Raw genomic sequence first — 12,864 nt, 5'->3', positions numbered from 1 at the left:
AGTTGTTGTTTTGTTTTTGGGGTCTTGGAAGTGGTTCTTCCTCAGGTCCTTTCGCGTGTGGTTTTGCTCGAATAAACAAGAATAACTTTACATTTCAAGCAGCGTGAAGAGCATTTTATGTGATAAGTGCGTTTTTGGTTTGGGGAGGAGGGCTTAGCTGTGTCCTATGCTGTCCTTTTGAGCCTTGCGTAATTTAGGCTTAATCACCATGAGCCCAAATAACAATGAACTCAATTAGAATTCCATTGTCAACTTTCCTACCTCCCTGCTTTACTCTGGCTATATTTATTTGAATATTTGAATACTTTCTTTTTTTTTTTTTTTGCAGAACATAATTAAGTTTTTAGGCATTTTGTGAGAAGCAGGTTCCAAAACTGTGTTATTTTTGACCGTTTCAGACTTTTGCGACAGGAGGTTGTAGAGGAAATACAGTTTATACTTTGCACTGACGTTCATGCTGGGGTTTTCAACACGTATCTCTATGCTGGAATGTTCAGCAGTTACCATGGTGACGCAATGCACACATTAGCAACCAGAAATAAAAATGTTCTAAGATCTGAAAGTCTGAAAATATTGATTCAAAACACATTTTCAGGAGTCTATGATCAAAGCAAGCGGTCATGGTCCTGTTTAGGTGTTTGATTTTCAACAAAAAGTCAGTTCTTTCTGATCAGATCGAGTTCAAATAGAGATTAAAGTCTAACAAAGCTTCAGACAGGGCAGTGCCAACAGTTAGCACTACACACCCTGGGAATTTTGACGGCATCAGCTGCAAACATCAAAAGAGTGCTCAAAAATATTGGCTCTTGAACTGTTGAAGACGGGACTCAAATGAAACAAACATCTTAAATTTCCAAGTGATCGTTTGTGCTTCCTTCTTTTTTCAGGGTTGCCATAGCGAGACAGTTGTTGCTGTGTATTTGGCAGATTTTCACATCAGATGCCCGCCCTGACTTGTTTCAATTTCAGTTTCATACATGACTAAAGAAAGGACGAGTTCACCCAGAAATCCTTTGGTTTTTGGGTGAATGCCTCACTCCTCCGTGCCTTTTTAACTACTATGAAAACTACTATTAGAACTACAAGTACTACAGTTACATTTACAGCTACTGAAGGCTTCTTTCTTTGGCAGTAATACTGACAATTATATATAATGCTATAATAACATATTTTATTAACAATTGACAGTTGAAAGTTGCAACTGAACTGTCAATCAAAAGTCAGTAATCACTCAAATACAGAAATGGATAACATCATTCAAAAACATCTACATACTACATCACTATACTACATACTATACTATATACTATACTATATTTTAGGCTTTTTTTTTTTTTTTTAGCATTGTATTCTCACATAAAATATCCAAACATTTTAAACTAATTTCTTATTTCTCATTTTGTCTGTGGTTTATTAGAGGACATCAAAAATCCACTTAACTTCAGCATAACTTTTTAACCATTTAACCTCATTTCAATTCAACATTTCACGCTTAAAGAATGTTATTTAATATTATTATCTGTGACTCTTTCCTCGTCAGTATCCCCAGCATCTGTAGAGATGGTTGATCCTGAGCACATCCAGGTCGGACAGGCGGTCTCTCTGCCCGATCTGGACGTTGGGGTTTGGGATCGGAGTGATGGTGTCAGCCCAGTTTTTTCCAAAAGCATCTCTGGAAGTGACGAAAACAAAAGAGAAATAGTGCATTTTTAGACTTGTTCATGTGGGCTGTTGGTTTTGATGAGTGGTCTTACTTGGAGTAGTGCATGATGGAGGAGTAGTCGTATGGAGTGGCGAGGTTGTCGGTGTCGGCCTTCTCAAAGTTGTAGGAGAAAGCTGTGAATGAAAACAATTAAGTGAACTCATCGTATAGGACTACTTCATCAGTGTATCTTAAAGGACCTGTATTACACTATTTTCTGATCTTTTCTAATACTGTGCATAGTTAGTACAGTATTTAGTTGTTGTAGTACTTACATTGTTGTTGTTTTGTTTTTTTTTTGTTTTTTGTAGCTCTTACATTAAATAATATGGTCCCAGTTTATTTGTAGTTTTGTTGTTTAGTACTTACATTTTTTGTTTTTTTTTTCACAGTATTTTGTTGTTGTAGTACTTACATTGAATAATATTGTCCCATTTGTATTTTGTTGTAGTACATTATATGTTTTTTTACACAGTATTTTGTTGTTGTAGTACTTACACTGTATAATATTGTCCCAGTTGTATTTTGTGGCAGTATTTGCAGTGTTTTTTACATTTTTAATTTTATTTTATTTTATTTTTTGTAGTAGTAGTAGTACTTTAAACAGTTTATTACACAGTATTTTGTTGTTGCAGTACTTACATGACATAATATTGTCCCAGTTGATGCGCACATACTGGTCGCGGTCGCTGCGGTTGTGTTCGTGGTGGAATCCGAGCGCGTGCATGACCTCGTGCTGAATGATCCCGAGCTGCACACAGCCGAACCTCTGCAGCGTCACCAACTGTTTGTCCCCGATACGACCCAACAGAGACGCACAGCTGCACGACACAGAGGTCAAAGGTCAGCAAGGGTCAGCAGGTCAAAAAAAAATACAAATAAATCATAATCGGTCAGTGGCTTCTGGTTCAACCAAAAGAGATTATTTTGGGATTAGATTAGAATTAAAGATCCACTGTGTAACTTTCCATATATATGGTCTATTTGTATGATCTGCAGATGTGTAATCTCTGTAAAGTTTCACATGAACCATCTCCAACACGATAGAAGCAAAGAACAGAGTCACCATCAGCAGAACATCCCTCTGTCACAACCATTTCCAATACGGTGATACAGTCATATGCGGATTTGTTTCAGTGTAACCGGGGTCTGAGGTACATGAGGTCCTGTACAGTTGTAATATTTGTTTAATCTAGAGTCAGTTTCATCTCCTCTTTGGTCTGGTTTGGGCTATTTCTTAGTAAGAACTATTGTAGAAATGATAAAGCCTAATTTTAGACCACAGACCTGGCTGAGATCTGATGATACCCGATCTTTTCTTAAGCAGTACTTGTTGTGATAAGTTTGAAAACCACTGGGCTGAGAGAATACTCATCTGGAGATTTTTTAGTTTTAATTTTGGACATTCGATCGTTCTGTCCGGTTTTAGCAGAGATGGGCCTTAAATGGTTCTTACTGATCAGATTCAATATTTGTGGATTTAGACAAACTTGCTCATTGTCTGATCATAAACATTGAAAAGTTTCTATACTGAGCCAAAAGGACTGCTTTCAGTTTATATAAAGGCAATCAACTTTATGCCTGCTCAACAAATTGTATAAAATAAAATGATTAAAATCGAAATTTAGTCTCGTCAGAATCTGTGGGAAACGCTGAACAAGGGAAATGACTATATATTGTAGTAATAAAAAGCAAAAAAAAAAAAAATATTAATGGTACTATAAATAAGTCTAAAAGAAATAGTTGTTAAATAGCTTCATTCCAGCTGCTATTTTGTTAATGAATAAATCGTAATGCAGTTATTTATCATTTTTATTTCCTTGTCTTGCGTCGTCTTTTTAGCAGGCTTTTATATATTTAATATTTATAGTGACTTTTAGCCAAGCGCAATTTATTATTTATGGAACAAAAACCACTCTGCACTGGAGCTCTGTAACACTTTATTCTGATGTTTATATATATATATATATAGTTTATATTTCTCTATAATGTGAATGTAAATGTGAAATGCAGGACCAGGCTCTCAAATTGCAAAAGAAATTTACATACAGGTGAAATAAATCAACCTAACCTAGACATGTTTACCTTTAATTCCCATTAGAATTATCACACATAGTACAATTGGACATTTTTTACATATATATTAAAGGGTTCAGGAGTTGTGTTTTGTTGCATTCACACATTTAACACACCAACCCTGCATATTTAGGCTGAGTTATTTCACCTTGTGATGTCATGTACCACTTCAGAAAGCGCTGTGTTTAAAAACTCCACACATCTTCCATAGTTTGAATGATTGAAGTAGTTGTTAATAGGGCTGGGTATCATTAAGAAGTTGCCGATACGATACATACCTTTGATATATAGGCTACAGTGCACTTTCAATCCAATACGATTCGATATATTTCAAAACGATTCGATACGGTTCAGTAAAAAACAAAGGCTGTGATCCTAAAACTCTTTATTAAACCACTAGGTGAATATGAAAACCACAAATTTTACCCAAAACAGTGAAAATGTCAAAACAAGTGAACTTTCTCCAAACAAGCAACACAACTGTAGCTCTTTCACAAAATAATTTAGTAAATTATACAAAAAAAAAATAAAAAAATACTCTTGGCGATATATCGATACAGCAGTCCAGGATATCGATACTGTATCATCAAATTAAACTATATGATTTATCGATATTTCAATATTTTTGCACACCTCTAGTTGTTAACTTGAAAACTACCACTACAGGACATCACAAGAATTTAGATCTTTGGACATATGGATTGACTAATTATAAAGGGTTACTCAAACATGCGTAAAAAAAAAAAAAAAACTCTGGGTTTGTAAAGTTCACAAGAGTCCATTTTGCGTATTATAGGACCTTGAAACATGATTGTAAAATGTTTGTGTGTTTGGATTGGTTTGTTTCATATGGATTGTAATTAAACGGTAAAGAATGTCGAGAAAACTACCAATTTCTACCGCAACGTGCAGTTATTTCAAATCTCAACGTCAAACAATAACATTTTACATACTGAAAGTCTATCCATGGTTTTCAGAATGATTAAAACTGAGCCCTGTTGGCGTAGTGATTAACAACATCGCATATACAAAAAGCTAAACCCCATAAATTAACTCTAAATGCGGTCGGTTAGCTTACCCGTATCTTGGCTCAAAATTTAAGTACGCCGTCTCCTTCTGCCGTGGGACGAAGCGAATGCAGGTTTTCATTTCAAAGTCTTTCAGAGCTCTCAAAATCTCGCTCAGCTCTGTGGAGTCTGTGACAGGAGATAAGAGGACTTCAGAGTTTCCCAACGCGCTGAGATAAAATAATACTTAATTAAGGCCTTTTGAAAACTCTGACCGTATTTGTCACTCAGCACATAAGGGATCTCCACTTTCCCGTTTGAGGATTTGGGCCAGAGGCAGCTGTAAGAGTGACTGGTGCACTTCAGAGCGGAGCGGCTTTTGGGCAAAATTACATCTCCCTCCAAGAACTCAGAGGAACCTGTGGGGAAAAACAACAATAAAATACAATGTGTTTTTGAGCTGGGTTGAGTTATGCAGTTTGCTGTGTACTCCTCTTACATATTGTACACTTTAACAGTATTCTTACTAGAGCTGGGTATTAAGGAGTTGCTGATATGATACATGCCTCGATAAATACTCCACGATATGATACAGTGCACTTTTTATTCAATGATTCGATTCGATATATGTATTTTCAAATCAATTCGATACGGTTTGGTAAAAAATAAAGACTAATTCATGGCTGTGATAATAAAAGTCTTTGTTAAACCTTTAAGTTTGTGCAAAGTTAATATGAAAAACACCCATTTTACTCATTACAACAGTGAAAATATTTCCTTTCTCCAAACAGGCAACCCAACTCTAGATCTTTTACAAAATAATTTAGTAGGGATGTAACAAATACGTACATTTTCATCACTAAAATATGCCACAAAAACAAAAAAAAAAACATATATAGATACAAATGACCTAAATTCAGAATACATGTGTGACAGGTTAAACAGTTTTGATTGACTTCACACCTAAACCTATACCTATAGCATTATTAAAGCCCTAGTGTGTAACTTTTTAGTTAAAGAGAGAGCGCTGAACTTTGACCTCGCCAATCAAATTAGTCCGGCCGCAATTTTGACCCCTTTTAAAGACGTATTACCCAAACTATTTTTGAAATTGAAGATGAGTGGAAATACATTTTTGGGTAGTCTAAACCAATAACCAAAATATCGTGATATTGTATCGTTAAGTATCACAATAATATTGTGGGCTGTCACAATATATCGAATTACAAGTTTGTTTCTTAAATGCATTGTTTTATAGTAGCAACAGCTTTTGAACATAAGGAACTACATATCCCATGATTCATTTCAGTGCAAACAACACAAAGAAATATGTTTTTTACTTGAATTATTGGGATTATGACGGGAATAATTCACACCAATATCTTGCCAAGGTATTTTAAAAGCAGAAACATGTCCTATCTACAATTATATTAGTCTGTCCAAAATACCGCAGTAAATATCGTACCATGAGATGCATATCGTGATAATATCGTACTGAGAGATTTGGATATCGTTACATCCCTATAAGTTAGTAAAAAAAAAAAAATACTCTTGGCAATATATCAGTACTGCAGCCCATGATATCACCATATCATCAAATTAAACAATACAATATATCGATATTTCAGTATTCTAATTCTTACTTGAGCAAAGGTTTTAGTTACTCTTCCCACTGTGAGCAAGTGCACAAGTAAGAAAAGCTTTGTCGACAATATTAAAACTTTTTTTTTTTTTTCTTTTTACTTCCAAAAGAGCAAAGGTGCAATTAACAATATTTAATTCTCATCAAAAGTTACTCCACAGATGAAGGTTGGTGGTTTGATCCGTTGCCGTGGTCACGGCTGCCCTGGGTTAGACTGACAGAAGTGAGGCAGCCAATCTGTGCCTCCACCAACACTCACACACTCCACGTTAATTACAGGCAATATGGGTGAAGTGTCTTGCCCAATGATACAACAGCAGTGCTACCCCAATGTGGCACTTGTATACTCAGCGGTCTTCCATCCAAGTACTAACCAGACCCATCCATGCTTATCTTCAAAGATGTGATTGTATGAGGCATTATCGAGCAGCTGGGGCAATTACCTGATCATACAAAACAGACTGAAGAACTTTTGCCCTCCTGTAATCACACTCCAATTTGAAAGGTCACAATCAGCAGAGTGCAGATCAATTATCTTCTATAAAGCTGCTAACCCTGTTTAGACCTCTGCTAACAGGTTCTGAAATGCATGGGATTCTTGTATTAGTTTAGTGGTTCACATTTCAGTTTTGTTGTAGGTACAGTAAGTATTTATAGTGATGAAACAGAAAGTTAAAACCATACTTTGGAACAAGATGTGTGAAAAATCCCTTAGTTTTCCAGGTACACTGATTCATCAGCCAGTTTCACTTCGTAGAAACCGTCTGACCTTGCAGTGTTGCTCAACGGTAGGCAGGTACTTTTTTTTAATTTAACCAATTGCTGCTATTTGGTCGTGACAGGGGCTAACGGGGCTAACTGGTATATTAAGCTTTTCCCAAATCCTGTAGGAAGAAGGGCAATAACATCACCAAACATTCTCTTTGTTCCGGCTTTAAATCCTTGATCTCGGGAATTGTTGACAACACAGACTGTATGGCTCTTCGCTGATTGGCTGGTGCCCAAACTCGCACTTCGAGAGTTTTTGGGAACCATCTAGTGTATTCTGATTCCTGACCTAGTCTCTGGAGAGAAATGAAATTGAGCAGAGGCACTAGGTGGCGCCAGCCTGGCTAGTAGAATCCATGGCAAAGGAGAAATTCAGTTTGTCAGCTGGACAAAGTTCATTTGGTCGTAGACGTTTCGCAGCTCATCCAATCTGCTTCTTCAGTTCTAGTCAGACGCTGGTGAACACTTCCTTATATCAGTCTGCAGGGAGGAGCTAACTACACTGAAACTACACTGAAACTAACACTGTAACACTAAACAAGTAGGTGTGTTAGTTTCAGAGTAGTTTCATTGTAGTTAGCTCCTCCCTGCAGACAGATATAAGGAAGCACCCATCAGCATTCTGACCAGAACTGAAGAAGCAGCTTGGATAAACTGAGAAACATATTTGACCAAATGAACTTTGTCCAACTGACAAATTGAATTTCTCCTTTGCCATACTTCGGAACATTGTCCATTTTATGCCATACTGCAGAACAGTAGTGCAAGTTACTAGTGAAAATGAAATCTAATTCTGATTTATTTTAAAAAATTGCTACTATTATTTTTCTCCCCAAAACTATTCCCCTTTACCCCCTCCCTCTCTATAGCCTCCCGTCCTCTCTCCACTGCTCTGGGCCTCTGTACTCACCATTATTCATCGTCAGTATGGTCCTGGTAATGTCCCCTCTCCCAGGCGTGTCCTTGGAGAGCTCTAAAAACAGTAACAAAGCATACGCTACAGTACGAGTGCATGTAGAGACTCACACTCGGCTGGTCCCAGAGACGTATGCAGAGAAATAAATCCAACCGAGCTGCAAATGGTTGTGAGCTGAGCCCGCTTACCTGAAAAGTCCCCATGGTTCTGGAAGGAAGGAACACAAAATGGGTCCAGTCAATATAACACAATGTAAACTGCACTGATGCAAAACAGAGCAAGGAAGAATACAGTTAAAGCTGCACTATGTAACTTTTCTGCTTGAGGACCTGCCACTTGTTGTGCCTGGAATGTTTCATTGCTTTGTCTTAAACGTATCTATTTCAATGGAGACAAGTCAATACAACATTAATATACAATAATCCATGTATCATTCATAAATGAATAATGGAAAAAAGAACGGATAACATTTCCCCTTTCTGTGACTTAAACTACGATGCGCCCGCGTAGACTGTTGGGTGACCACAACTGAGATTGGGACCAGAGTAGGACCAGACTGGGACTGAGATCAGGACTGAGACCGGGACCAGACCAGAACTAAGATTGGGACCTGGTTTAGTACTGATTCAGTTCTGGTTTAGACCTTGTTTAGTCCTGTTTTAGTCCTGGTGGAGTCCTGTTTTAGTCCTGGTGTAGTTCTGTTTTAGTCCTGGTGTAGTTCTGTTTTAGTCCTGCTGTAGTTCTGTTTTAGTCCTGGGATCAATCCTGGTTCAGTCCTAGTTCAGAGTCCTTGTTCAGTCCCAGTCTGGTCTCAGTCTGGTCCTGGTCCCAGTCCTGATCGCTCGACAGTGTACGCGGGTGCACCTCCGGGCCCATCCCCACATTCAGTTCTGTTTTAATTGTTATCCATGTTTTCATTTTGGATTTGGAGACAAATAATGAAGAAAATAGTTTTTTTTTTTTTTTTTCATTTTCTTATTTTTGGTTTTATTTTGAAAAATGAATGAACGAATGATACACGGATTATACAGTGTACTATGCTGGTGCACATAAAAATATAGCAAGCATAGGAACACATTTAAAGCTACACTATGTAACTTCTCTGCACCTGCTACCTGTTTGTCTCCATGGAGATGTTATTGCTGCACCTGAAAAGTTTCACTCTGGTCTTAAACATATCTATCTCCATGGAGACACTTCAATACAACAATAATACCATGCTGATGTACATAAAAACATACTATGCAAGTATAGGAACACATTTAAAGCAGCATTATGTAACTTTTCTGGTTAAGAACCTGCGATCTGTTTGTCTCCAAGGAGATGTTTTACCCGGAATGTTCCACAGACACCACAAGAGTTATATTACCAATAAAAACAGCTTCTATTATTAAACAAACGCAGTAAAAATAAGTCTAATGCCATAGTGAGGAACATTTCAAGCAATGCAATAACATCTCCAGAAAAGTTATAGTGCACATTTGAAGTTAATAGGCAATTAGAAAGTGTATCGGGATCTGTCCAAAGTCAGAATATAGTGCACTGAAATATTCCTGTCAGTTTGAGGGACTGATTTGTTGATGAGGTCTTTTGTTTCTGTTTCTGTGGGAGCATTTATGAGCCACTATGGTTATGACTTTCATCTCTTAGCAAGCAGGTTCTGGTTCGATTCCCAGATTATGATTTGATATTTCAGAATGGAGTTTGAATTGTCTTTATGTGCAGTGTTGGGGAGTAACAGATTACATGTACCGGAGTTACGTAATCAGAGTAAAAAATATGAGTAACTGTATTCGGTTACAGTTACTGTTTCAGTGAGTGGTAATTGGATTACAGTTACTTTGTTGAAATAAACAAAGGTCTAAAACCAGGTCTAAACCAGGTCTAAAACTAGGGCTAAAACCATGTCTAAGCCAGGTCTAAGACAGGTCTAAAACCAGGTCTAAACTAGATCTAAACCAGGTCTAAAAGCAGGTCTAAAACTAGGTCCAAACTAGGTCTAAAACCAGGTCTAAACCCAGGTCTAAAACTAGGTCTAAATTAGGTCTAAACTAGGTCTAAAACCATGTCTAAGCCAGGTCTAAGACAGGTCTAAAACCAGGTCTAAACTAGATCTAAACCAGGTCTAAAACCAGGTCTAAAACCAGGTCTAAAACTAGGTCTAAATTAGGTCTAAACTAGGTCTAAAACCAGGTCTAAACTAGGTCTAAACCATGTCTAAAACTAGGTCTAAAACCATGTCTAAACCAGGTCTAAGCCAGGTCTAAAACCAGGTCTAAACTAGATCTAAACCAGACCTAAACCAGGACTAAAACCAGCTCTAAACCAGGACTAAACAGGATTTAACAGGACTAAATCATGCTGCGTGGACATGCCTCCTCCTCTTCTATCAATAATATTTTAATACGGTTAAGTAAAGTCTGGGCTTTTTATTGTTTTTTTTATCAGATTTTATCTTATGTGAAAATTTCCTCGTCTTTGCTTCTCTACAGCAAACCAAGTAATCCAAAGTATTCAGATTACGTTACTCACTTTAAGTAATTTCATGGATTACGTTATAAACTACATTTTGGAGTATGTAATCTGTAATCTGTAGGGGAATACATTTGAAAAGTCACCTTCCCAACACTGATTATGTGTATTTGTTGCTTTATGTGAAGGTAATTGAGGATTTTGGACAAATAAGCCTAACTTTCGTTGACTCTCCTCACGCTTAAAAATACGTTTGTTTTTGTTGATATCTTGACGTCTAGTGGCTTATGTCCAAACTGCGTCTCCTCTCCTCTTTTTCCTTGTGTTTACTTGGTCTGTCACCTTTGCCCTCCTGCTGAGCGCCCTCCCTGTGCAGACTCGCCTCTCGACCTTGGAACTATCGATTGTATTCTGACTAATGGCTCTGGTTGTGGTTGTATTAACACGGTCCACATCTAAATGCATTATGACCTATGACCTTACACATTTTCTAAGACTTCTTTAGATTCCCGAGCAAAGGATCTTGGTCTATGCAGTTTTTTAGCCTTTTTTTTTTGTAGTAGTAGTAGGAGTGGTAGTATTAGGTTGTATTGGTGGTGAGAGTAGTATTAGTATTAGTATTAGTATTAGTATTAGTATTAGTAATAGTAGTAGTAGTAATAGTAGAAGAAGTAGTAGTAGTAGTAGTGGTAGTGGTAGTGGTAGTAGGAGCTGAGTAGGAGTAGTAGTAGGAGGTGGTGATAGTAGAAGTAGTAGGAGTAGTACTACTACCTACTACTACTCCTCCTACTATAGTAGTAGTAATAGGAGTAGTAGTAAGTGATAATTATGATAGTAGTAGGAGCTGGTAGTAGTAGGAGGAGGTGGTGATAGTAGTAGTAGTAGTAGTAGTAGTAGTAGTAGTAGTAGTAGTAGTAGTAGTAGTAGTAGTAGTAGTAGTAGGCAGTAATAGTAGTAAGTAGGCAGTAATAGTATATATATATATATATATATATATATATATATATATATATATATATATATATATATATATATATATATAAAACTAACCTCAACTCAAAGCTTTTTTTACATCTTACTTTTACAAGTTTTTAACATTTGTCCTAGAAATTTTACATGGAGTCAACATCTGAAAAAAAAAAAAATCTCTCAATAACTACGTCTACTTGCTAAACTCTAACTTTTACCAGATTCTGGACTTTCATGAACTTTAAACCTTTTCTTACGTGTCCTGGCTGAGCAGAGCAGAGTCCCAGCAGCCCCACGAGCAGCAGAGCGAGCGCCATCTCCAGGTCCATGCTGGTCCAGGAGGAGCTCTGAGCTGGACTGATGCTGCCTCCCACATGTCCAGAGTTTATATACCTGTCAGAGGGTGTGTCTGTGTGTTTAGAGTAGAGCTGGGGAGTACTCAGTTACATTTACTTAGACAAACTTTATTAATCCACAAAGGTAATTATGGACATAGTAGCTCCCACATCACAGTATAATGATAAAAAAAATAAATTCCAAATGACCTGAGTGATGGGGGTGGTGAGTCCAGCGCGGCGGGACTGTCAATAGACCCAATAGACAAAAGGCCTCATAAATGTTATTGGATCATTCAGTAATATGTTTTTAGAAAATAATTTAACAATATATATAATTTACGTTCATAGAGGCCTTTCAGTTTTTTGTTGCATTATCAGAGTAGTAATATTCTGAAACAGTAGAATTTTTGTGACTCTTTGTAGCATTTGTTCTTCCAGAAGAACAAAAGTTTTGTGAATGCCAAAAATGATTGCAAGAAGGCCTTAAGTACAAATTTGTTCATAAAAATGTTTCATGAATGAGCCCCATTGTTCTTTTCAAAGTAGTACATACTTTGAAGGTGCTGTAGCTGTTTTTTTTTTTTTGTTTTTTTTTTTTGTTTTTACTGTCTTGGTCCAAAATTATTCCTCACTTCCCTTATGCATTCTGAACATCTTAATTATTCACCGCTTTTCTCAACTTTCAGAAGCCAGAGCGGACTTTTGTCGTCGTGGTAAAGCTAACTAGCAAGCAAACGTGCACTTCCTGATTACTGAACAAGAAAGTGCTTTCTAAGTAGTACACATTTTGACCTCAAGAGTTGCTTTTATACTATTTCTACTTGGGACTTTTTTCTCAAATACTTGGACAAAATTGATCATGGGCCCTTTAATCTTACTTGAGTAATATATTTGACAGAGTAAGAGTACTTTTACTTGAGTTAAAGTTTTGGTTGCTCTTCCATCTGTGAGTAAGTCCACGAGTGACAAAAGGT

General features: G+C 37.0%; 1 protein-coding gene across 1 annotated transcript; it reads right to left on the bottom strand.

Annotated features, from left to right (window-relative positions):
• Positions 1–1,536: 1,536 nt before the first annotated feature.
• Positions 1,537–11,881, bottom strand: LOC110168286 (low choriolytic enzyme-like). The gene is made up of 8 exons (XM_020933719.1): positions 11,810–11,881; positions 8,300–8,318; positions 8,106–8,168; positions 5,061–5,204; positions 4,857–4,974; positions 2,345–2,523; positions 1,755–1,836; positions 1,537–1,672 (listed from the first exon to the last, which is right to left on the bottom strand). The coding sequence occupies exons 1-8, from the start codon at positions 11,879–11,881 to the stop codon at positions 1,537–1,539; spliced, it is 813 nt and encodes a 270-aa protein (XP_020789378.1).
• Between the last annotated feature and the right edge of the window lie 983 nt (positions 11,882–12,864).

The sequence above is a fragment of the Boleophthalmus pectinirostris genome, unplaced genomic scaffold (genome assembly GCF_026225935.1).
Source record: "Boleophthalmus pectinirostris isolate CB_2022bp ecotype Guang Dong unplaced genomic scaffold, ASM2622593v1 HiC_scaffold_13, whole genome shotgun sequence".
Taxonomy (NCBI): Eukaryota; Metazoa; Chordata; class Actinopteri; order Gobiiformes; family Gobiidae; genus Boleophthalmus; species Boleophthalmus pectinirostris.
The sequence above is the reverse complement of the archived record's forward strand: the minus strand, read 5'-3'. Positions and strand labels throughout refer to the sequence as shown.

Coding starts and splice junctions, on each gene's coding strand:
- LOC110168286 (XM_020933719.1), bottom strand. CDS start 11,881: ATGGACCTGGAGATGGCGCTCGCTCTGCTGCTCGTGGGGCTGCTGGGA. Junction 2,524..4,856: donor AATTTTGAGCCAAGATACGG/GTAAGCTAACCG, acceptor TGTGTCGTGCAG/CTGTGCGTCTCTGTTGGGTC. Junction 1,673..1,754: donor TCCATCATGCACTACTCCAA/GTAAGACCACTC, acceptor CGTCACTTCCAG/AGATGCTTTTGGAAAAAACT.